The following is a 26157-nucleotide window of genomic DNA, read 5'->3' as shown; positions in this document are numbered from 1 at the left end:
CACCGTTATTTATTGAACTCGAGAGACCTTTTTTTTAACCCAAAGACTGTTTGGGCGAGAGATTTAATGGGTCATTAAAAGGGGAAAAAAATTTTAAAGGCCCTTTTGCTTCTGAAGTGCAGCTAACCTCAAAATAGGAGCAGTGCTTGTAAGACAGATACTCAAATTAAGGCTTTAGATGATGAATTTTCTATCCTATGGATATCAGTTTTGAGATTACAAACCAAGAAGATCTGTAATTGATCTAGCACCAGATAATTTCAATGCCTAATATTCCCCAGGATTGCTGGAGTACCCTCGGAGCTGCGTCGGACTGTATTCGGGGTATGCCATGGGCTGTATTCAGAGTATTAGCTGCAAATCCAAAGTTTTCCGGGAAAGTATTTCAGTGATTGACGTCAAAGCCTCCATTGATCCCATTCCCACCAGCATCGACGAGTCCTCCAGCGTGGTTCTGCGCTACCGGACCCCTCACTTCCGAGCCTCAGCGCAAGTCTTGGTGCCCCCGATTCCCAAGAAGGAGACCTGGATCGTGGGCTGGATCCAGGCTTGCAGCCACATGGAATTTTACAATCACTACGGGGAACAGGGAATGTAAGTATTTCCAAGAGCGCGTGTGGGTGCGTTTGCTTGGGAAGAAAGAGCGGGAGGACCGTGGTTTGGCTGGGAAATACTGGATTGAGCCAAAAATTATAACCCCGTTGGTTTGATTTTAAAACCCAGCTCTTCTGAAACTTAACAGGACTTCCTCATATGTTTAAAATATAGGAGAGCTTGTCCCTGCCGTTGTAAAGGAGTGGGTATTCTCGTCTTCTCATGGGAATGTGCCCAAGCCCTAACCAAAACCCACTTGTTCTGGTAGGAACCCAAAAGCAATACTGTATTTCCCAACAGCTTTTGAGCAGCGCTGGAGATCCTGAAATCTCAGGTCAGCCCTGCCATGATGGGCACCCCTGTTTTGATACGAGTTTTACCCCAGGGGTTCCCCTGACAGCCGGCTCCTCTCGTCTGCATCCCTCCCCATCGCTTGCGGGGTAAAACTGCACATTGGCAAGCCCCAGGGAAACCCGAGGGCCAACACTTGTGGCGCGGTGCCGTCCCCAGCGTGCTGTGCTGCTGCTGCAGTGGGCCGTGGCTGCGAGCTCCGTAGCCCACCAGCTCTGGGAGCACGTTTAACGTCACAGGAGAAATCCTGCTGGCTTTGCCCACGGTAGCAGGCAGCCCACAGGGAAAGAACAAGATGGATTTAACCCGCTGATAATTAAACCCTTTGCATCACCTTGGAGCAGGGTGAAAATGTCACATTACCCTCCTTTTGGGTAATGTAAGAGTGGGGGATATATGTGTATATATGTAAGGTAGGGGGAATCTAGGGGCTGTTTGCACGCCAAAATCCCCGTGTAACTGGTCAAACAGTCATAGTGAGACAGGAATGAGTCAAATTAAAATGTCATCTCCCTACTGTGAAAAGTCATCTCTCTCCAGTCCCCCCCCACTTTGTTCACCAAACGTTGTTGCAGGCTTTGGCCCGCAGTTTAATCAGCAACAGCACCCGATCTCCAACTGCCTGCACGGAACAGCAATTCTGCAACTCACAGTGCTGGGCAGCACCGGGTGCAGCCTCCCGGTGCAGCAGAAATCTGTCTGTCCAGCCACGGGGACAAAAGCTGACCGCAGAGCCCGGTGCTGGCAGATGGTTTGGTGGCTGGAGGCGCTGATGCTGCCCTGTCTCTGGGGGCGAGGGAGAAAGGAGGGGAAGGTCGGGTTTAAGCGACGCTCCTGTCCCCTCATCCCAAGTGCCCTGTGTCAGGGGGGTGCTGGCTCAGCCCCTCAAGGGGCGTTCTGGGTGGCTTAAAAACCGGTGAACGAGGAGGGCAGAGGGAGGATGGGAACGCGGAGTCGGGCTAGAGAGCAGGACAAGCTCTGACTTAACGCAGCGCCTTCCCGAAGGCCTGAACATCTGCACGCCCACCCTGGCCCTTCTTCCCCCCCTTCTGCCTGTAAGCCCAGATGAGGACACGGGTTCAGCATCTCAGACGTAAAGCAAAGACACGTTGTAAGATGCGGACCAGAGGGAAGGGCACACCGAGGAGCAGCCATAAGCGACAGACTGTTCCCCCCTTCTCTCCCCACATCCCCTCTCTGCTTGAGCAGAAAGTGCCTTGAGAGGCAGACTCCGGCACCTGGCAAACACCGGGAGTGAGGCTCAGCGAGGGAGCAGACCAGCTTACCTTGATTTTAAAAGTACCTACAACAGGCCCAAAATCTGTAGGCTTTTTGGCTCCAACACCATCTTTAGCGAGGACAATTTGTTGCTCAGATGTTCCCAATTCCAAGCCTTTGGGATTTGCATGTGTAATTCTCAGGCTCATTTAGAAAACCTGTCTTTAGCGACCAGCTGCAAAGGAAAACAGAAATGTCCACTGTATATAAATACAGCTCACATCCCCCAAAATAAAGAGGGCTGGGCAGAGAGCTATTCTGCCTGTGCTGCTGTGGGCTGCAAACCTCGACATGTCCTTCTATTTCCCTGCACCTGAGCTTCCCTGTGTTTAAAATGAGGATTTGGTACGGTCTTCCCTTGCTGGAATGCTTTGAGACAAAAAAAAGTTGTATCTACAAGCTAAGTGCTGTAAACAGGTAGCCAGAAGTCAACTCTGCAGCTATGTAGGAGAGCTGTTAGCCAGAAAATCATGGGAACAGATTTTTTCCTTAGGAGGTTCATTGACATTTAACTGATAAAAAAAAAAAAAAAAAGAGTTACCCAAACATAAGTAGGAATTGGTCTGCTCCTCCACTCTCTTTCTACAGACCCATCACCATCTGAAAGCTATAAATAAAGGCATTTGGGAGGAAAGGCCTCTTTTCATGCCATTAAAACATGCTCTTGGAAGACCTTTATATGTAGAGACGGGACACAAACCTGTCTGAAAGAATGGGCCAAGCCTTTAGCTGGTGTAACTCAGCGTAATCCCACTGACCGCTGCGGAGCTGAACTGATCTATGCCAACAGAGTATTTGTCCCAACTTTCTATGATGAAGAGATGCTACTGCAACATACATATTTTTAATCACTGTGGTGACAGGCCAACAGAAAACTCCAAATAATAAAAAAATCAGTCGGTCAGTTGGAGCATCAATACTTAGAGCAGGCTTTGGATTAATTTTTCACTTTTATACTCCGAAGTTGTTAGCCGTGTATAAGCTGGCCATTACGTTGAGGATAGAAACAGCTGAGAAATACTGGAGCAGATGGAGCTGTGCGTAACGCTCCTATAGGGATGTTAGCTACAGAGGGGATAATTTCGACACAGGCGTTTAAAGTGGCACTGACAATTTTGGGGCTAAATGCAGCATTTTTAAATGTAGAGGAAAATAATTAAAGCTCAGCTAACGCATAAATGCTGGCATTATTTTATGCGTAAGTCAGAAGATGCTGCTGGGAACACGAAAACCCCCAGCGTGAGGATGTGCTCTCTGACCCCCGCCATGCAGAACTGGGGCAAACTCCCATTCAGCCCCACGGCTGGTATTACTGCTCCCCCCCCGAGCAGGGTTTTACCCCGTACCCTTAGGGAGGGATGCCGCCGTGCAGCGGGAGGTATCAGGATGGGAGCGCAGAGCTCTGACCTGTGCAGGACACGCTGGACCAGGTCCCCGCCGGGATCTCCTGGGGTGGGTGCTGGTTTCTGCGGCCGATTGTGCAGCACCTGGTGGGACCCGTGTCAGCGGCTGGGCAACGCCGGAATGGCATTATCCAGCCTTGTTTCTTCATCTCCATGGAGATCTGCAAGAAGCGGTGCAGATGGAGATATGCAAAACAGAGCGATAAATAAATCGGAGTTTGAATACGATCAGCCAAGAATCTGGAGAAGTTTCAGGTAGATATTTCTCCCCAGGAGGACCCGATGGGGCAGCTGGGCAGCATTACATCATTGCTTTACGCTACCGGGCATCTCTCTCTTGCGAGATTAAATCTTCTGTGCCTTGCAGCAGAGACACAATGAACTCGAGAAATCGACTTGTCAAGAGAATAAACCCCCAGTCCTCGGGAGGGAAAACACAATCAAAAACAGATTCACCAAGGAAAAAAAAAAAAGGTTATGCTTTCCATGGGAACGAAGGGAGGGCAGTTCACCATGGGAATTTACTGAGATACCCCTCCGGGGGTTTAGAGGTAGAGGCTTCGCTGCCCTTCCGTGGCCCCTGGCCCTTACCTGAGCTGCAAGGCAACACCTTAGCCCAGTTAAATAGGTTGTCCAGTCTGCTTGAGCCTGCTCAGCCAAAGCAGCAGAAACCTGTCCCTGTTTCTTAATGCCACTTTTCTGCTAGTTTTACCCCCTGAACCGGCGTGCATCGGACATCACTGCCGGTTCAAGAGACGAGGCAGGAACATGCAGCTGGAGGATGGGGGGAAGAGGGACCACAGCGGCGTGGCTCCGACAGCTGGGGAACAACATCTTACATTTCCTTCCTGTTCTTCGCTATAACCCCAGCTCGAGTTGCTTGACGTGCCGGAGTAGGTGAGAGAGACACTGTAAAGGACAATTTAAAATTCAGCAGCTCTGAATATCAGCTTTTCTTTCCTTCAGCCAGTCACCAGCACAGGCGCAGTGGCAGAGGGAGGCAGGTAGGAGCAGGGATGTGAAATACCCGAGACGGCTTTTCACTGCGCCCACACATTGCACTGGTACCTGCACTGAGCACAGTCTGCGTCTGAGCGGGGCTTCTCGTATTTAGGGAGCTGGGGGAAAGGAAGGGTGCTGGAAAGCGTGAGGTTATGCAAGTCCTTCTGGCCTGTGGCTAATCAGGAGCTGGCTTTAAGGAATTGGGGCTGCGGGTGCAATAGTGCCCGATGCCTGTCTGAAAAAGTTAACTGAATCTACCCGTGTCGCTGCTGGATGCACAGGGCTGGAGGCTGCTCTGCTTGGGTTTGCTGGCACTGCACGGGCCGCTGCAGTGATTGCTTCGGTTTGTGCTGTGGGGCAGCCGTCTGGAGGGCTCGGGATAGGCGGGGGCTTCATTTCGTGTGACGGAATAGGAAGAAACGTGTCTGAATGAGAACTAGGAGGCTAAAAGCTACATAAAGCTGCTTGGCTCTCAGCAGCAGGGCTACAGTTGTGCCACAAGAAATAGCTCAAAGTTCCTTCTCCTGGTAGCAAGAAGACGTTTGTTAAGAGAGGTTTGTTGGCAGCTCCAGTCTCTGGCAATGCCCATACTGACTCTGAAGGTTTCAGAAGTGGCAGAAACAAGCTTGTCAGTATTACAAGCCAGAATCTACTGATTTTGGAGCTGATCAGCTATAGTGAATCCATGAAACCAGATAGGTTGGTTTCTTTTTGTGCCTCTTCCCTGCTATTGTCAGCAAAGTGTTTACTGGGCACTTTCTGGTCTTTCCTTGGCTCGACACCACCACAGAAAGATGCTGATGCAGCCAAAGATCATTCCACAGCGTTCTTTCTGAAATCATATGCTTTCACACGGACATACTGTGCAAGCAAAGGCTACTCACCTGGCTGGCACACAGGATTTGCTGTAGCAGAAGGCGAGGGGCAACCACCACCAGCATCAACCGTCGTGCAGCCTCTGCTTTTGCTCCAGTCATGGGACCATCATAAGGCCTCATTTTTCTTCTCGTTACTAAGCTGCGCAGATAAAGCGTGATGGTTTTGAAACCCCAGGGTTAACCACACTCGCTAGAATTAGGCACAGCGTGCTCCGCAAAGAAACAGAGGCCAGTTTCTTCTTCCCCGTTCCTGCCCACGCCTTTTCTTAAGCAGGGTGCACTTCGGAGCCACGCTGCTCACAAACACGCTCGCCTTTGCGGTGGGGTTTCTCAGGCTCTGCAGGCAGCATCCTGCCTTCAGCGACCTGCCCAGGCCCTGGCACAGCTCCACCTTTTTGCTGTTGTGAACCCCGGGCAACTCCCAAGAAGGTCCTGCGATTCTGTACTGGTCTGGGGTTGGATATGTCTACTGGGAATGAAGATATGGGGACAAGCAGATCTTAGTTGACCTGCAGTTTCTGAGCATCCTCTACCTGATTCTCCTGCCATTCACCCACCAGCCTCTGATCTGAGCAGGCTGGAGCAGCTCGGGAGGGTTATCAGCCTCTTGTAGCATCTCAGGTCCTGGTTTGGCACCTCTGTACCCGCAGAGATGCTGTGGTTGCGCCTTAAAGCCGCGCCTGTCCCAGGGTGAGGCTCCAGGAAATTGTCACATCTCATCCCCGGGCAACAGCCAAGCTGAGTACCCGCCACTGTCTGAATGGAAAGTAATCCTAAACCATCTGCTTGAAAGGGAGAGAAAGAGCCCCCAGACGGTGTTTCCGACCCGGGCTGTGCGGTGGGGAGGAGGTGGGGGGCTGCAGAGCATGACCTCCGCTCATCCACCCGCCGAGGGCTGACTTCATCCAACATCCTTTCCCTTCTCGGCTGTCCCTGAAAAGCGATGGGGACGGTGAGCTAGGATGACTCCAATTTAGAGAGCAGAGCGTATAAACATCTCTCCGGTGGCCGGGGGTCCTGGCAGGACTGCTCAGGGATCTCCTTTTGGCCGCCTTGGCTAAAAATTTTCTTCCAGGGAAAGGACTCCCTCTGCCTGCTGGCTATGAGCTCAGGAGGGAGGATTGCTGCAGCCGCGGTGCCGTAGCTGACAGCAGCCCGTAAATCTGCGCGGGGAGATGTCACGCTTGCATAACCCGCGGCTGCTGCTAACCCTGCGTCCTGCTGCTCGGAGCATCCCTGCATCCCCCGGAGCAGCGCGTGTCCTGCCTTGCCTTTAACCTCCCGGGTTCCTGCCAGGCCGTCTGACCCGCAAACCAGCTGCCTCTCGCATGGTGCGGCCCTTCGCCCAACGCCTGCCGTGGCACAGGGGAGATTTTTGCTAGGACCCTCGCTCGCGTGAAGAACAATAAATGAGATCTTTAAATCCCCCACGGTATCTTCTAGCTACAGCCAGATATTTACAGCTAGCTGCTGAGCGATCCAGCGGTTACAAACATGGAGGCACTTCATGGTCATTAACTAATTAACAATCAGAACAGCCTTTGTGAGACAGTCGCATTAGTCCTGGCCAGTGGAGAGGAGCAGCTCATCCCAAAGCACGCTGCGCCCGGCCACAGCCCCCGCTTCAGCCAAGGGGCTATTTTAAGCCGCAGCACCGGACTTATTAAAGGCTTGGACATTTACCCTGACGAGCCTCAGCGCGTCCCCTCTGTCTCCCTCCCAAGATAAACCATGTCCTATGGCACAGCCCCGCAGCGGGGAGCCGCTGGGCTCGGGGGACTGGTGCACAGCCCCACGTCCCAGCCCCACGGCTGGTTCGGGTGCAAATGCCACGCTGGGAGCTGTGGGGAGCTCCCTGCGCCACTCCGGCAGCGGGGACATCGTCTCCGGTTGGCGGGGAGGGCTGATTCGTAAGCAAGAGGGAGAAGGTAAATTAGAGCCACCTCTACCAGCCTGGTTTTTAAAAGAATGTCCTTAAAATACCTGGCACGTGCTGAGCGCGTGGTCTATCGTTACGCCATCATAGTGCCTTTACTCTGCAAGTATCTAACCCTTTTTCTGAGACATTTACAGTAGTTTGCTTCTATTGGCAAATCTAATCTTAAAAATTAAATTGGAAGTTCATAAAATAACGCCCAAGTTGCGCGTCAGCATTACAAAGGTGACGGAGGACCGTTTTCACTTACTTTCTTGCTAGAAGGACTGACCTTTCTGTCAGTCTCGCAAGCACAGCGCACAGACGACCGGCTCAGGCAGTTTTACAAGCTGGCTGACCTCGGTTTCTCTGATTACTGTAATACCATCCCCAGCCCGGAGCCTGGTGTGCAGCCTTTGAACTGGGTCCTTCCTAGGGCTGGAGAAGGATGGGTTACACTTCCAGCGCCAGGCAGACAGTGGGGAGGGACAGTGGCTTATCCAGAGAGAAAGCGTTTGCAGGTAGGGACTGAAAAGAAAGAATGGCGTGGGGCAATGGGAAGCTTTATGGTCCAGTTGAGTCCTTGATCTTACTTCCACCGCTTGGGTCGGCTCTCCTGTCACCTCACCCCCGGGGCCAGCTCTGAGCTTGCCCATTCTTCCGCCGACACAGGAGATTTTGTGCTATTGAGGGAAAGAAACTCAGCCCTGAGCCCTGCTCTCACCGGCGCAAGAGTTGTTGAGATCCTGAATGTAGCGCTGGAGCGAGTCCTTGTGTTCAGCCATGCTCCGGCAGCCAAGGAGCTGCAAGAAGATACCTGCAACACTGGATTTCCTCCAACACTGGAGCTTTCCTGAGCACCTACCCTTTGCAGCCGTACGTAAACACCAACATGTTTTGAACCACTCCAGGTGGCCACCGGTCCCTGCAAGGAAAGCCCTGGCCCTGCCGGGTGGTGGATCCTCGGTGGTGGTTAACAGCAGGACAGGCTTTCATGATCAATCCTGGAAATTTGCACAGTTTTAATGGCAGCGATGAGCTCTTTCGGCAGGATGGCATGAAAGGTGCAAATTCCGGTAACAGCTAAAGGGGGAATGCATTCACAACTCCTTCCTCTCCTTCCTTGAAGTCCTGCATGTTTCTAAACTGATTAATTAATACGTTTTCCATAATTTGTTGTTGATTATGGCAGGTCAAGTTGGGAGCTTCCGGATCTACTGGATGGTAAAATCCAGGCCATCAGTGACTCAGATGGAGTGAACTATCCCTGGTATGGAAACACGACGGAAACCTGCACCATCGTGGGTCCCACAAAGAAGGAGTCCAAGTTCAACATCAGCATGAACGACAACTTTTACCCGAGTGTGACGTGGGCAGTGCCCGTCAGCGAGAGCAACGTGGCCAAACTCACAAGCATTCACCGGGATCAAAGCTTCACCACCTGGCTGGTGGCCACCAACACGGCTACCAACGAAATGGTGACCTTGCAGACTATCAAATGGCGCATGAGGCTGGGCATCGAGGTAAATCCCAGCAGACCCTTGGGGCAGCGTGCCAAGCTGCAGGAGCCCTCTGCTCAAGAGCAGCCCCAGGTCCTTAGCAAGAATGAGCCAATACCACCCAGTGCCCTTGTCAAACCCAACGCCAATGATGCTCAGGTACTCATGTGGAGGCCAAAGGATGGACCACCACTTGTGGTGATACCTCCAAAACACCGATAATACAAACCTGGCGTCCCGGCACCGAAAGGGAGGAAAAAAAAAAACAACCCGAAGCAAACCAATCACTTAGGTATTAGAATACACACGTATAATCTGAGCAAAATCAAAATGCACTTTTTATTCATTCAACAAATGCAACCATTCTACCTTCTCCCATTGGGACGGATTTCACTGTGCTAAAGCTAAAGAGGAGACCTTTGACTGGGGTCTGTCTCATCACTGGATTCCTAAGGGAAGAAACTAACACTGATGTCTACCCGTACAGCTTTTTTTTTTCTTCCCTACTTTAGTTACTGTTTGAACTTCAGTCTCATTAGCTTGTCCAGACTGCCCAGAAAAATAAGAACATTTTAGTTGGGATTTTAAGAGGGTTGTTTTGGTTTTTTTTTTTTGGTTGAGAACAAAACAAGTTCCTGGAGAAAAAAGTTGACTATTTAAGATAAGGGTTTTTTTTTTTAAGCTGTAAGTTTCTGAGTTGCAAATCCAAGTCATGCGGCCTTATGTAGACTTTGCTTTGCATTGCCAAACTTTTGCCTTAAAGCTATGTTTGAAAAAAAAAAGAAAACACAACAAACACACCACCAGGCAGAATGTCCTTTCTACAGAATTTTTGGGAAAAAGTTTTGGAACAAGGAATAGATTGTCAATGTGTCACGGGCTGATGGATGAAAAGGGCATGAAATTGGAAGAAGCGTGATAAAAAGAAAATCGTCCTGGTTTTAAAACCTAGAACAAGGAAGCATGGAAATAATCTCAGTTTCAAAGCAATGCAAATAACAAACCTGCTGTAGGATGTCTCTTGAGTGGGAGCTACTAGGCCATCTCCCTGCTTCGCAGAAGGAGTAGCGAGCAAGCTTGCACTGCTTACACTTGGTGATCTCAGTCTCCCGTTAGCATTGTAACATGGGAATTGTGGCCCTGGGAGTCAATATAAATCAAGAGGGGCGGATGTCCCACCGGGTTTGTCTTTAGGACATGCAGATGTTTGCCCAGCTAACCCACAGTCTCACCTTCTCATGGCGTAAGAGCCAACGGCTCGTGCACCGGCTGTTGTTGGGTGAAGCTCCGTTGCCCCGTTTTCCCATGAAATCCTGATGACGGTGCTGTAAGAAGAGCAGGATATAAAAAGGATCCTTCTGAAGTCATTGGAGATGCATGGGTGTAAGCGAGGGCAGATCTTATCTACCAAGTCTACCCAGCAATATCCATAATTCAGGAACAGCCACATCTGAAAATAACAGGCACCCATTCCTAGCAAACACTAGAAGCAAAAGCTGTGAAAAACTCTTCTTCCCATGATAACAAATCATGTTGGGGTTAGTAGACAATTTTCTTCCAAATGACCTCATGATCTACACCACTTTCAGGAATGGGGTACAGAGAGGGCCGTGGGTGATCTGTACCTGTCTGGTTATGGCACAAACATCTATGTAGCAAAGGGAAATGCAGGAGAAGGTGCAAGAAGGGCAACACCCGAGTCTTGGGTGTAGATCCTCCAGTGAGTAAGGTGCATTTGGAGCAGGACGTGGAACTTGTCGGTTTTGATAAGGACCTTGTCCAGATGGCTTCAGAGATAACCAGATGCACTTCTGCCGAGGAAGGCGGTATGGAAAAGCCATTTGAATGGGAGGGGCACGGTTTGCAGGCTGAGGAAGTTCTGCAGCAGAGGTGGCATCTGGAGGACAGGGCACAGGATGGGGAGCGGAGGATCTGCTCTCTTGCTCCAGCACATGGCCTGAGGCAGATCACTTCCCCTTCCCTCTGCAGCTCCTTCCCCTAGATAACTTTTCTTCCTCTTATTAACAATTTGCCTCAAGAGCTAGGACTGAAGAGAGTTCAGCGTGCCAGATACACGCCTGGCCTTGCTGAGCTGGTCTGAACAGGTCTCACAACCACACACACGCTGCTCAAAAGGCTCTCCCCTCGGAGAGACACCGATTAGCTGCTATTGCCGTCTTCATCTTCCACATAGGACATTACCAGCAAGAAATTCTCCTTCCTCACTTCTCCAAAGCCACACCATCTACTTCGGTGACAGGTTCAATCAACATCACCGCCTGCCTGGGGAACGCGTGCCCGGAAAATACGCCTCCCCCCGCCCATGACAGTCTCAAACCAGCAAACAAGGATCCTGGGTCCCTGCAACCGTACCCCCATTTCCAGGGGAGCCCGCCCTCCTCCATGCACCGCTTTTCAGAGATGCTCAGCCACGGAGCTGCTCTCTTCAACGGGCAGATCTGTGAGGTAGGAAGTCCAACATTACAAGCAGCTTGCAAATGAATGGACTGGATCAAAATGAGCCAAAGTTTGCCTAAATCTAGGCTTCGGGACTATAAAGGATGAAGCTAGGGAGACTTTGACTTGCACAGTCACTCTGTATTAAATTCCATTTTCTTACATGGATTCAAACCCTAACTATAGCTCTGCTGGCACACCCCTTTGGGACTTGTCTGTATTTTCTCCTAGGCAATACACGCAGAAGAGAACAAAATGCGAGCTGTGGGTGAATAGCTGATAACGCTTGCACGCATCTCGGCTACCGCTTAGATGCGCTTCTGGGCAGTCCCGCGGGTGGGAGCAGAAGGGGTATTTATGTCTGGTATTCACTTTGTCTCCAGGTGCTGAGTACTTACAGTTCTCACTGATGTCAGCATGGGTCTAAGAAATCGGACCCAGTTGTCTTAATTAGCTGCATGAAGGAATTCCAAGGAAAGATTTCTTCTTAGTCACCAAAAAACACATTCAGGGAACACCTATGTCCTTTTCCACTTAGCTTTGTGTTGGACTTAGTCTCCCAGTGCATTAAGTAAATCTGGTTCCTCCTCCTCCCTCGACCTGGCGGACTGGATGCATCTGTGCAATTTGATAGTAACCTCCTGGCTAATTCGTCCTGTTGCACTGAACAGACCCAGCTGAGCGGTAAATACAAAATTCAGATTTCACATTGGGGTCGGCTTTGCATGGACTTCTCCCTTCCCAAAGAATGCCTTTATCCTGTGCCTAGGTTGAAACGTGCCCCTCCACCTCCATTTGCATCACCAGACACGGCACAGAAAAGTGATGCTGCCTCTTTTGAGATTTCACGCGTTGTGATTAAAAGTGATGCTTTCCCAATGCTGCTTCATTATGAAACTGATGGGGACACGTTGCATATAAAAGGAACGATGGCTGGAAGTAACAGGTGCTATAGACATCACTGTTGATAAGGCTGGTTAACAGCCATATCGTTAGAACGGGGATTGACAGGGTCCCAACGGGGACTTAAATGTCTGGGGACCCGGGCCATCCTGTACCGAGCGAGGGGGTAAATAAGCAGGGGTAAATAAAGCTCCTTCTCTGGCAGCTTTTTGCAGAACCAGGAATGCACAAAGGATACGCTGGGAAAGTGACGGGGCACCAACATGGGATACTGATGTACGTGAGCTTGTTGCTGCCTCACGTCTCCCATCAATGATGCTCAGCTCTTTATGGCCCCAAATCACCACGGGAGCTGAGAGCATAGCCTGACCATCCCCGTCAAAATCCCGTAGTGGTCCAGGGTGGGAAGCAGCAGGGTGAGCACTGCCCGAGACCCTCACCCCGCACCCTCTCCCCCCCGGCAGCAGCGGGGCAGGGGCTGGCAGACACTGTCGCCCAGCCAACACGCCGAGCAGCGTCGCGGGCCGCTTGGTTCTCGTTTCCCACCCTTGACGCCGAGACGAGCGTGGCGAGAGAGGGGCAGCCCCTCGGGGAGTCAGCAAAGATATTCAGCAGCATTGGGGAGGGGTGGACCTGTTGAGCCGGCGCGGCGGAGAGCGAGGCTGGGTCCAGCAGCAGGAGCAAGGGCTGCCCGAGCCTCGGCACCACCGTCCCTCCCTGCCCTGGCTCCTGGCGCAGCAATAAGAATCGTCCTTGGTCTTGCAGAGATACTGTGAAAACAAAACCAAGATGTACCGAGTCTGGACACTTACAGAGATGTAAAAAACAAAACCCTGCTTTTATAACAGACAGAGAAATAAAGTGAAGTTTTCAAATGCGTCTGCCTGGAGTCATTTGGGTGGTGGCTGTTTTTAAACGAACGGCTCCACCACCTCTGCACTCACGTTTCAAGGCGGCGATAAACACCCTGTTTACCGTGAGTGCCTTTTCTCTCCATTTCAGCTCTTACGCCGCATCAGATACAGAGCGTGGAGGTTTCTGGTCAAAAATACCAGCCGACATCCTGCATTTTTCATTACCAGGCTGCTGTGCATCTTGTGACGGCAGGACAGAGCCGAGCCGGGTGGCGCAGGCAGCAGCTGAACTTCTGCACGGTTCAGCTTCCTGACGCCGTTTGCTTATTTAGCAGAAGCCTGGTCAGACGTTCGCCGTAAATACCGCAGCTGGAGAGAGGCAGCTTCTCAGCCATTCTCCGGTACCGGGGCCGCAGAGAGCAGCCCTGCCCTTTCAGACCTGGGCAAACGAGAGGTTAAAAGCTGCTGCAGCGTACAACTGGTGTTCAAATACCACTCTGTATCCATTTCATTATTCACACCCCCCCAACAATTTTTTCACATTCAGGTTTTGGTTGCTTTCTGACAATGAAGGAAACCTCTGAAATTATTTTCAGAGAGAAGGGGGGTGCCTGGCCAAGCTGCCAGCACAGCTCCCGTGCTCAGCCATTAACCCACAGGGCCCAACCTGGCACCTTCCAGGTCAGCGCTCCAGCTCCTCCGGCCACCGGCCGATCCCACCACGGGCACCCTTCTCACCAGCTGTGCCCCAGGGCAGACACAGGTTTCTCTTTGGTTGTTTTTTTTGGGAGGGTGGTTTCTTTCAGTAGTTTTGCTGCTCTCTGATCCAGCCTGCGAAGAGGCATCAAGACTTCTCCAAAAAGCAGGGGAAGAAAGACTTGCTCTGTCTGCAAGGTCATGCTGCTGCACCGGCTCCTGCCCGGTGGGGCTGGCGGAGCCACACCACGCTCGGGGTGAGCAGCGGGGCTGGACCCTTACCTGCACGGTGCTGTGCGGCATCCCCCAACACGGGGCTCCTCACACCGATGTCCCCCCTTCCCTGCATCTCCCTGGGTCCTGCCTGGAGCCAACGAGAGCCTGTTATCCCCCTTAAAGGTTGCAGCCAACCTTTGCAGCTCAAGAGCCTTTTGCACGCTGCTGCCGGGCACCAGGGAGACCGGGTACCATCACCCACAAACCAATGAGGCGTGCGTCCACATGAAACACGAACAGCCACATAGTTTGGGAAGCTCCACCAGCACGTAGCAGTGACACAAACCCAAATGCTGCAGGGGAAGGGGAGGAATGAAACAGAGGGGAGGTCATGGCTCGAGGAAAGGAATGTGCACGGATGGAGGCCGAGCAGAGGAGAGGACAGGTTCCGAGTAGGATTCCTTTCCCCAGTGGAAACTCTCCAGCCTCATCTGTTGATAGCAGGTTAAATTTAGATGTCCTAGTTTTGGAGGGAGGGGGTGGAGAGGGGACACCAGCCAACTCACAGCTGTTTTGGGTGACACCCTGAAAAAGCCAAAAGCGCCTGGTCACTTATTGCCTGCACAGAGACATTCGGAAGCCTCCTGAGAAGGATCCGGAGGCCGATGGAAGGACAGTGGCTGCTGAACCCCGCAGAGCCCGGCCGAGGATGGAGCCCAGTTCTGGTGCTTCAGGTAACACCAACATCCATCCTTCACTGCAGCACGTTTGTGAATGCTGAGGCCAGAAATCAAACTTCACCTTTCTAGAGGTTTTGTCACTTGGCTTCGTGATTTTCTAACCTCGGTTTTAAGCAGACTGAGGCAACAGTTCCTTCGTTTGAAGAAATACCCCCTGGCCTCCATGGTCCCCGCTCGAAACTTTTTGCAGGGACTTCCCTCTGCTGATGCAAATCAGGTTTTGTTTCCTATTTCTTCCACCTCATATCTTGTTAAGCTGTTCCTGCGCAGCAGCTGCAAACACTCATTTTATTCCTTCATGTTTTCAAGTTTTAAAGCAAAATATTTTTAGCAATGCACTGAAGAGCCTTGAAGCATCTATTAAAAAAAAATAAAAATACTGTGTCATGTGTTGCACGCACGCAATTATAACAGAGCTCCTCAAATAATCTGCGTCAAGATTTCCAAGGCTGCCTTTAGTAACGCCTTTGTACATTGGTCCCCACAAACCTCTTGGGTAGAGAGAGAACTGGCAAAAATCCCACACAGAGGAGAGCAGCACTGGAGGGTCAGGTCTGACCCCACCACCATTCATAACTTTGAGGTTGTCCCACATTTCCCCCTCAAAACAGAGTAACAGCTTATTTCACCTTGGACGCAGAAACCGTTCTGACAAGACTTAAGCACAGCGCATCTGAAGCGCTGAAGCTCCTGGCACCTGCAGAGCAGAACTGCAGAGAGGTTCCGCAAGGAGCACTGACGCGGGAGCGACTCCAGCACCCTGCTCCGAGAGAGGGTGGGTGTGAGGGGGGCCACCCGTCCCTTCCAGCGCTGGACGGGACACCGTGACAAGGCAGGACTGCAGCCCGAGGCCAGAGCATCGCCCGCGGCTGCACGCGCCCAGGAGCAGTGCCGCAGCAGCAGGGCTGAGCGACAGCCCTGCCGCACCATTTGAGCGAGGCGCTCGCTGGCAATACACAGCTTCATTTTTATCTCGCGTTCAGGGAACGGTACGCGTTCAGATACAGGCACTGGCAGCACACAGCGTGCCCGTGTGCGATAAAGGCATGTACGGAGAAGTCCCAGCTCTACGGCAGGAGCCAGAGACACGTTTGCAGAGAATGAGCTTTTGACCCACTGGAAATTGCAGAAAAACGAGGTGGGGATGGTGCGAGACAGGGAACATGCTGAGCACACCTCAGGGTGCTGACAGGTGGCCACGAGCACACGTAGGTACGCAGAGTCGAAAAACGTGCCGACACATCCAAGCTCATCCTTCGGTGAGGAAGAGTCGGTCTTTTCTCAATGGCTGCAAGACCCTGGGGCCTCGCTGCTGCGAGAGGGAGGAAGGACGGGGCTGGTTTCACCGCCGGCTGAGGGCTGCTCATCCCCGCCGAGCTGCGGCCGCCTCTTCCCAGGCCCTGGGTCTCAACACGACATTTATCTAGGAACAAAAACTCCCTTGACACCACCAGACACGCTCATGCCAAAGCCTCACGCAAGATTATTCTTCCTTGTAAGCAACGCTGAAAGCAACGCACAAGGGCAGGACACATGAAAACTAAGAAGGGATAAATAAAACGTCACTTCAGTCTCCGGGCCTGCAGCGGCAGGGACACGAACAGGGGCTGATGGGGCGAAGGGAGGCAGCTCCATGCAGGATTGCTGACCAGCGCTGGCTGAGACCCTGCCCCTGGTTCCTGGGCAAAGGGGTGGGAGTAGAGGTGGTGCTACCACCTGCCTTCACCTTTCCCCTGCCTCGCTCCCTGCTCCTAGCAGCTGGAGCAAGGGTCAGACATGTTCACCAGCATTTTTCCAACTTCCACTATCTCTCACGGGGATCCTACTCATCCCCGAGACTCACCACACACACGCAAACACACCACAGCAGCTCGCTGTTGAGGCTGATAAGCCCATCCCGAGCAGGACGGTCACATCAGAGACGTGTCTGGTTTCTCCCACGGAGCATCGCCAGGGTTTTGGTCAGCGGCACGTCAGCTCCGACCCTGGCACCGCTCGGGCAAGGAGGTGGCCATGAGGGACGAGGCAAGCCGAGGGACATAACCCGGCAGCACAGGATGAACTTCAGCGCTGCGATCCCTCTTCAGTTCAACAGCAGAGGGATGCCACCGGCATTTGTCCTCTGGTCACCTCTCCACACCACAGCGCTGCGGCACAGAAGGGCCAAAGAAATGATGTCCTTCCTTCCCAGGAGACAGGTCCGGAGGGAGGAGTATGGCTGAGACCACTGGTACTCTGCCAGACACACGTATTCTGGAATACCAAGTAGTATACAGCAAAAACCTTTAAAACGGGAGATTAAATAATTCTTCTTTCTTCTTGTGACTCTTTGCGACGAAGCTACGTTTTGCCCCTTTTCCACAAAAAGGCTCTTTTCTTTGTTGCTCTTTTAGCCTTTGAGGAAGCAGAAATCCCCGGTCTGGTCTCTCCACAGGTTTGGGGAGATCCTCTCTATGCCTCAGGCTCCCCTCTGCCCAGCAAGTCTGTAACACCATCATTAGTGCTCTGCCATAGCAGAGCATCACCAGCACTCGGCTTTCCACTGCCTCAAGGCCATGGCGTAGCCTCAGGGGAGGGAAAAAATAAGTGTGTTCTTTCATTAGAAATAATTAAGAATCCACCTTTGATAAAAGCCTTGGAGATTTCTTCTCATACTGAAATGGCAGGAGAAAAAAAAAAGCCACAACCACATTAGCACAGACAAAATGATAAGCTCCTTCAGAGTAGTCGTGGAACGGTTGCTAGTAGTTATTTGAGGATTAACCAGCGCAGACAACACACCTGATGAAACAAGGGCTCCCAGCCCAGCTAGTCCTTGGCTTCTTTACCAGGTCTGCCAAGACGGGGGCTTTCTGTTAGTAGCTTTATTCTTTGGTGGACATCTGTCCACGAAAAACTGGACAGAGGCCACAAGATCACAGGCCACCTAACACAGATGACAGACTGTAACAGCTTCTGGCAACCACCAACCCAGCACCACACGCACTTGCCAAGTCCCTGAGTCATCTAATAAAAATGCAGATTTTTCAAAGTCGACTTTGCTACGTTTTGTGCATATTCCTGTAGGCTTGTGGTCACGATCAGCCTCTCTACACTGCTCAGCTCCTCCAGCAGCTACTATGGAAACCAGGAGCAGCACCCGTTTCTCAAGGGCAGATAGTTCAGCGGGTTGGGTTTTCAGCCATGATTTTGGACACATTACAAGAAAATGCGTGTTCAGTCAGGATCTGGAGTAATTCTAATGGCCCTTCACTTGCAGAGGGTAAAGGAGTTAAACAGGTACCAAGCAGCACAGCAGGGACAACCCCCAACTGCTCCCATCATTCCAAAAAAGAAACTTTAAATGGCTCAGCATGCCAACATCACATTCTTACCAAGCCAATCTTCTCCATAGCAAGAGGTTTATTAGCTATCTGGGGGAGCACAGCTGATACGGCCTTGCTAGGAGGTGTCGCATGCCACAGCGAGGGGAGATTAATCCCAAGAATTTAAGGTCAATGGTTTGGGCCAGCTGCTATTTATAAAGAAGAAGGAAAGCAGAACAGCAGTATCACCTTTAGGCCTTAAGAAATGTTGTATAGTCAAAGGAGAACATACTGGGAGGGCACACTTCAACCTATCTTCAGCTCCTTCTTCCATCTCCAAAGCAGCAAATTTCAGAAAATTTTCTCCTCTCTTCTAGCGCTGTGGTCTCAGGACCGCTAGCGCCCGCTCTCTTCCGTTAGAGGGGAAAGGAGGTTATAAACAAAACCCTGACAACAGTGCCGTCTCTAACACGACATGCAGTGTGCCAGGGTTCAGAAATCCAGGGCATATGTAAAAGCCGTACAGCCTATAGCTTTGCAAAGCCTCTCCACGTCTAAAAATAAGCCCTCCTTGTAGACTATATTCCCCGTATTTCAGTGGTCTTTCTTTTTAAAGGGAACCTACCTAATGTCATTCCCGGTGCAGAGATAGGAGGGACACTTTCCACAACTAGGACAGGAGTTAGGTCGAATGCTAACTTTTTAGGTTGACTTGAAAAAAGCAATTTCTTCAGGAACTGTTGATAGATATAAGTATTTAGTTTATAACACTGGATGTGAAAACAAGCAGTTATCAACTATTTACAATTCCAAAAAGTGACCACATGCCCACTTGCCAACCAAACCAGAAAATTACACTTGCCATCATATTGTGTGGTATTTAAAAAAAAAAAAGAAAGAAACATTAGAATGTTTCTGCTGAAAATAGAAAAAGCAGAAGTATCCCAGAATGTCCTAATAGGACCAACATGATAAAACCATCCAATCTGCACGTATTCCACTAATACATAAGCTGTTATTTCAAATGCATTTTTCACAGAGCAACAAAAACCCATTACATCATTTAGAGGTTTCATGGAGGTCAGATGCATCAAATAGAAAAAGTGTTTGTCCAGAATGCCTTCAGGGCATTCTTTCAAACATTTGCTCAGTATGTTCAAGTATAAACATATGAGAATTTCACAAACGTTATTGACTAAAGCTAAGCGCTACAGGGAAAAAGTACAATCTCACACGTTAGAAAAAAACATAGCTGACAGTAGAATCCAACAGCCAAAGCCAGAAGCTGCAAAATCACTAATGCCTCTGGATGGAGGTCACACTCCTAATTCAAGGGCCAGAAGTTTTCCCTATAACCTGAGTTCCATTTTCCAAGTTCTGTAAAATTTACAGAAAGGTAAAAATAGGAGAGCTTTTACTTCCCACCTCTTTGCTGAATGTTACTGCCATGGGAACGTGTTCTGCACGCTGCCAATTTCTTCTCAGATAATTTCCTATTTCTCCACTAAGCCTCTGGCTCACACATGACTCAGTTTTAGCACTTCAGTGAGATAAGCATGTGCCCCATCCTATACTTAAAATTAGCAGGGCAAACTTCAGCCCCTTCTTAAGAGCCTAGGATAATCAGTCATTCTCTTCAATGAAAAATGTGCTGGTTTATATCAGGAACCAACTTGAGCTACTCCCTTGTCTAAGCAAGGGATGAACAACAGAAAGCCAAGTCCAGTACAGGGCTGGTAACCACAGCATACATCTATTTCTTCTAGATCCAGGGAGATAAACCCTTCCAACAGAAATAACATCAAGGCAGATAAAATAGTTTAATATAGAGCGAGAACAAGTGTTGCATAAAAATAAGCAAAATCTTTTTCTTAAAAAAAGTCTGAGAACTCGTATTTAAAAGAAAAGCTGTTTCGATATTGATCATATAGGTGACTCATGAACGCAGGAGCTACGACACACAGTTCTACAGCAGAGTTCGGGATGTTCTTAGCTTCTCCATCCACTAAATCCAGAGGAAGATCTGTGGAGCGAGAGAAAAAAAAACAACACAGCAATGAGTGCTAAAGTCTCCCTCAGGCAGTATTAATTCAGCAGATCTCTCAAACAAACTTCCAGTCTCCCTAGTGTCAGAAACTTATTATGAGAACACACTGCTATTTCCAGCATCTTTTACCTGAAACTGCATTAACACATACTAACTAGATCTAATTATCCTTATTCTGGAGCCTACCATCTGGAGAGATACATGCTTTCTCCACTTGACAGGGAAACAAAGTTTAAGAAACTTGCTAGAAGTAATCCAGTGAGACAGTGGCAGAGTGGATGACAGAGTTAACCTCAGATCTTAGTCCTGTTCTTTAACTGTAAATCATCATCTCAATTCAGCCAGAAAAGCACAGATTTATTTCATTCCTTGTTTCAAGCTGATAAATGGAGTAGATACCAGATTCACACACACCGCTTGAGACACATCATGTGCCTGAGAGGTGGAGAAAGAGCATGATCTAACTGAAAATCCTCTCTTATATGAAAGATTAACCTCACTGGACAGCACACATTCAGAGTCTGCACTTTGAGCTCTATGCAGTGCCACTAAAAAGGAAATCAGAACTAGTATGTTACTGCTACTTTCAAAGATTGCTCTTGTAAACCATTCAACTCTTCTATTCTGGTTCTATTTGTATTTTTAACAAAGACTTAGACACAAAATGGTACTTACGTGTTAGATGAACCAAAACCAAACCCTGAAAGAAATGCAAGATCAGAAAAATAATTGTTAAAAGGTAAAATGAATAAGATTTGTAGTACATGTCCCTCCCCTCCCACACACAGATTGAAAAACATTTCTTTCCTGCCTTAGGCCAGGGAAAGAACGATGAGCAAACAATGAAAAGTCAAGTCTCCATCTAGAAGAAAAGTGACTTGCCTCGGTTCCTAAGAGGGCTTTGCTTTCACTGCTAATCAGCTAGGTCCATACATTAGCAACTGCATACAACCTGCCTGGTTTGTTCAGCTCTCCATGAAAACAGAGGGCTGCTTTCTGAAGATGGAGTTTGTGCTTAATGCAAGCCAGCGGTGACAAGCAGACCACCAATGAACATAACCTCTTTCTAAGGCTCTGTTCTCACCCCTGTGTAAATCACTGCAGCTTCACTGAAATACATCAGATAAAAATTTGGCTATTGGTGTTCTAGCTCAATTTTGCAATGCATATTCTTTTGACACTAAGTACTTACATACGGCTACCCATGCATGTGGTACTGAAGAGGTATTAATTATTTCTCAATATTTTCCTTTGAGAAGGAAGAACAACTCCACAAAAAGAGGTGAAAAGCAATAATCTGATGAGATGTGCAGAAGAAGAGTGATTTATTGACATGCTACACAGCAAATCAGAGATGGAATTATGAGATAAAGTCTGAGAAGACACTACACCCCACCCTGCATTTCAATTCTCCAGGCTATAGTGTCTTCCCTATAGCAGGACCAGGACCAGGCAGATTTTTGACAGTGAGCTCAGAGTCACACCTGAGTTCCAAGGAAAACTGAACACATGGGGCCTGTTAGGTTCATTGTATTTTAGCTTCTCCTACCTCCTCCACCTGTCCCAAAAGCCGAGAATCCACTGCTTTGTGTGCCGAAACCGGTACCCTGTTGTGACAGCGATCCAAATGTCGGGGTATTTTGATTTGCTAGCGTGCCAAATGACGCTGTGTTGTTACTGGTACCACCAAACCTGCAGTTTAAAGAGAAAATTTGTGTTTGCAAGCATCTTCTCACTTACATTGGAAGTTTCTCCCCATACCTGCAGTGGTAACAGTGCAATCCTTAAACAAGGATACATCAAAAGAGTAAGACCACCCGATATGAATAATTATAATTGTTCATTCTGGAAAGGATTTTCTGATTTGGGAAAGACTACTGTACATACAAACATCTGTTCAGCTCCCATTCTTAATGTACACCAGGCAGAAAGGCAAATATGTTCATGCTTACACAGGGTACGTTTTCAAGTGCTTCGAAATACCAACTCCAGCCATCAAACAGAATATATTAACTCACCCCTGTGTGTAGTTTTTACTCTTTTAAGCTCAGAAGTACAGCATTCTTTTATTTCACCAACAGGGCAGCAAACACAGAACCGGTATGAGTTGCTCATGGCCAGAGCACAAAGCAGAGCCCAGATACAGAACACAGACTCCCAGCTTTCAGATGGTACCTTACTCACTGCCCATGTAAACCATCTGCAGATTTCTCAATTCCTTTCTCTCACCAGCCCATTTTGAACCACACACAGTTCCAGTGCTTTCCTGAAGATCTGTACCTTCCTGGCACTTCTCCCCACCACCTTTGGATTACTTCCCTAATTGCTTTTGGGGGACTGAAATAAGAAACACTTTTATATATGGAAATTGGTCTCTCTTCTCCACCCACTCTGTCCAACCAGGCATTGTAGAGTCATCAGCATGACACACTAATGAGACCATGATATGCATTAAGGTTCTCTGTCCCCCCCATACACTTCTCCCAACTCTGAACGTAAGAGGTGCACTCAAAAAACGAGCTTCAAGTGTTTCTCTAACTTAAACTGGGCAAAATGCAGACATAAAATTTTCAAATTACAAGCTCTGCTAAAGCTCTGCAAGTGCACAATGCTAGTAGTACTAACGCAGCACCAGCCCTCCCCTGAGCAGCCAGTTGGCCAAGTCTAATAGTGTGCTAGCTTTGCAAGGCTGTGCCTCACACTAGCTCCTGTCATTTCTGACTTAAAATACGAACTGACAGCACATTAACCCACCTCTCCATCCATCCAGATCTAGTAGACTTTAAAAAAACCAAAAAACAAACACACACATCAAAACATGTCTCTCCAGATAAAAGACAACCCTTGTAGCAGCGTGACAAGCAATTCACCGGGTAAAGAACACCACCTCTCCTATCCCAGAGACTATCAACCATACACACTACTTCCATATACAGCATTAGATACAATGGGCAGTTCAGCGACTTTGCATCTTTCGCCCTGCTAAACATCCCCTGTGCCTCTGGTTTGGCTCTTCACCCATGTACCTTGCAGAAAACTTCAGCTCAGAACGACAAATGTGGTTTTCTCAGCAAGGGCAGAACAGGTTTTGTAGTTCTTTTTTAACAGAAGCAAGATGGGGTGATGCATTTGAGAACAAGCGGTTTTTACAGTGCTTCGACTTCTCAGGACTATGCCACTAAACACACAAATCATGTCTACCCGGTGAAAGGAAGTGGAGGTGAAAATAGTGACATGGGAACTTGTGGTTCAAACTGCTTCTTTCAGTTGTAACTGAAAGAACATGCCTATTGAAAAATGCTAAGCATAGTAGAAGTAGAGAAACAGCTTAAGCTATGGACAGATTTTTATTTTTTTAAACACACAAAAGACACGAGATACAGTTATTGCCTGGTAACAACTTAATCCTATCTTGCCCAGATTTTCAGGTCTTTTGTAAAGCTCCTATACAAAACAGAATTGAGAGGCACTTGAGGCTAGTTTATGAAAGCAAAATGTTATTTGCTCACAAACAGTCGGAATTGCAGATTTCGAAGAAGTGTAGTGGTTTCTATTTTTGATACCTAAGGCATTTACCAAGTGATGCAGATTTTTCAGAACTGAAGCAGCAACGAATCACGTGTATTTAAGTTATCGGGGTGTTCTCAGGAACTCGGAGCTAATACTGCACAACGTACTCGCAAGTAACTTCTCTGGATTTGGGATTTTTAAAGTTTCAAGAGAAAGGCAGAAAGAAGTCCTGCACAGACGCTACATTATACTGCAGAATTAAACTACTGCTCAAAATTTTGTGGTGAGATTTGGATTTTGGTAAAGCTGCCTGGGAATTTTTCACACTCTTAAAGTTTTTAAAATCAAATTCCTCAGGCACCTCTGAAAAATATCAGAGTGAGCCTGCACCTTTCTAATAGAGAAGAAATTCTCAAAACTTCCCACAAGTTAAGCTGCTGAATTCTTTCTTGAGTCTGCAGACTCCTTATGCAAGCCCTCTGTTTGCATCACCACACTGCTTGTTCTGAATCCCGTTTTTTCTTTAAACTTCTTCCAACATTGTCACTGACCGCATCCAGTTTCAGTACAAAATTCTGCAGCACAATGGCTGAAAATTGGAACTGAAATAAAAATATCAGTTGAGTTGAAGCTAAGTCATCCCTCCAAGTGCACCCTTCTTTGCGAGGATTTAATTAAGCTGTCTCCATTTTTACCCTTTCCAAAGGGACCCTCCAACTTGCTGCACCAGAGTTCAGGACGTAGCAGAACCACCTAGCTGAAGCCTCCCACAGCTCAGGGGTGCCCTGGCAGATGGGTATCTGCCTAACCTCATGAGGAATTAACAAATTACACTTCTGGATGTTCTAATGTGCCTTACATAAAGGCAGTTCCTCCTGAAACTAAAGACAAACACTTGTGAAATATGCAAACACTAAGATTGGGAAGATACCCAGTTTCCTCTTTTCACTGGAAATTTCTTTTTTTAATTGGGTTTATTTGGCCTGAATATAATTGTAGGGCGTGAAGGAGAGTTGCTTGCTGGTAGTGCAATACTGAAGAAGTGCCTATCGCAGAAGCTGCTTAGCAAAGTTTGAAATTCTATATTTGCTGAACAAAACAATAATAATAATAAAAGTGCTGTCTACTCTGGTGCCAAGCTCAGGCTTCAGGGGTAACAAAACAGGTAAAAAACATCAGTGTGGGATAAACACAAATGACTTCTGGGAGCACAGGCTGTTACAAGTGCTTTGTCCCACCCCTCAAAGGCGAGAGAACAGACTAAATTCTCATTAGTATCTTTAGCCCAAATCTCACAAGTGGATAAGGTGGCGAGTCACAGATAATGATATTTATTATTTTCTTTGCTAGGCATAGATTTGTAGGCCTAGATTTGAACTCATTAAGGGTGCACACAGAAAATACTCCTGCATTCCCTTACGACATTGGCAAGATGACTCACATTCCCCCCTCCTGCTTATCTCTAAAGCTAAAGATTCAACATAGTAGTTTCAGCATTAAAACGAGATCATACACACTACTTCCTTTGGGGTTAAAGTCTTTGTTTTATGCCTTTTTTAAAATTTTTTTTTAAAAACAAGCAAACAGACCAACTAAGGACACTTAGAGCTTAGCAATCAATCAGAGAATACATTCTTTACATTAATGCAGAAGTTAACTAAGCGTAATAGTTTTTGTTATGCAAGAACATTGCTTTCCCAAACCCTGGGCCCTGGGTGGCTTACCCAAATCCTCCAGCGCTGGCTGCTGCTGTACCCTCGCCGAACACTTTGCCTCCCGTTGAGCCCAGAGGGCTTGAAAAGGTTGGGGCTGAACCGAATGCTGGCACCCCTCCGAACCCAGGGGATCCCCCAAAAGTGGGAGGGCTGCCAAACACTGGAGCAGCACCGAAGCCACCTGAGCAAAACAGAGGCAAAAAAAGGACAAGAATATAACATAAACAAGAATGCAGAAGGAGAAAAAGAAAACAAAAACTAGATTTCCAAGTAGACAATCTCCATAATGGAGCTGTTCATCTTATCATATGAACACACCGTTATTTATAAAACTAATTGCCACAAAGCTTCCAAACTGCAGGGCATTTTGTTACAAAAGACACGGCTAAGAAAAGTGCCTTAACACATGCAAAAACCTGCAACCAAATTAAGAGACTATCCAGAAGAAAACCACATTCTGGGTCTCTTGAATGTTTGAGCACAAGATCAACCCAATCCCCAGAGCTGTACTAAAAAGGTAGTAATACATCATACATGCTTGCACATTGTGAAGGAATCTCTACTTGCTTTATACAAAAAAGACCAGTATCTTAATTGTGAGATAGCAAGCATGCACAACAACCAAGTTATAGTAAAAATACATACAACAGGTGCTAGGCTGATGCTTTTATTATTATTAAAAAAGACATATTCATCCTTCATCATAAAACTAGCACTCCTTACCAGAAAATAATGTTTAGCTTATGTAGTCAGTTTTAAAGTAAAGCTCTGCTCATCGCCATTTACACAAGTTA

General features: G+C 48.3%; 2 protein-coding genes across 2 annotated transcripts in view; one reads left to right on the top strand and one right to left on the bottom strand.

Moving 5' to 3' along the window:
* The first annotated feature begins 292 nt into the window (after window positions 1–292).
* FAM78A (family with sequence similarity 78 member A) lies at window positions 293–13157 on the top strand. The gene is made up of 2 exons (XM_009811986.2): window positions 293–594; window positions 8614–13157. The coding sequence occupies exons 1-2, from the start codon at window positions 332–334 to the stop codon at window positions 9140–9142; spliced, it is 792 nt and encodes a 263-aa protein (XP_009810288.2). The 5' UTR covers window positions 293–331; the 3' UTR covers window positions 9143–13157.
* A 6741-nt stretch (window positions 13158–19898) lies between these two features.
* NUP214 (nucleoporin 214) overlaps window positions 19899–26157 on the bottom strand; it is a 44058-nt gene continuing 37799 nt past the window's right edge. Inside the window, exons 33-36 of the mRNA XM_059828692.1 lie at window positions 25373–25544; window positions 21688–21830; window positions 20814–20838; window positions 19899–20114 (exon numbers count right to left, since the gene is read on the bottom strand). Coding sequence (XP_059684675.1) covers window positions 20081–20114; window positions 20814–20838; window positions 21688–21830; window positions 25373–25544 — 374 coding nt within the window. The 3' untranslated portion in view covers window positions 19899–20080. The remainder of the gene's footprint in view (window positions 20115–20813; window positions 20839–21687; window positions 21831–25372; window positions 25545–26157) is intronic.

This window comes from Gavia stellata, chromosome 24 (assembly GCF_030936135.1).
Source record: "Gavia stellata isolate bGavSte3 chromosome 24, bGavSte3.hap2, whole genome shotgun sequence".
Taxonomy (NCBI): domain Eukaryota; kingdom Metazoa; phylum Chordata; class Aves; order Gaviiformes; family Gaviidae; genus Gavia; species Gavia stellata.
This window is presented reverse-complemented; position numbering and strand designations above follow the sequence as displayed.

Coding starts and splice junctions, on each gene's coding strand:
- FAM78A (XM_009811986.2), top strand. CDS start 332: ATGGGCTGTATTCAGAGTATTAGCTGCAAATCCAAAGTTTTCCGGGAA. Junction 595..8,613: donor CACTACGGGGAACAGGGAAT/GTAAGTATTTCC, acceptor TGATTATGGCAG/GTCAAGTTGGGAGCTTCCGG.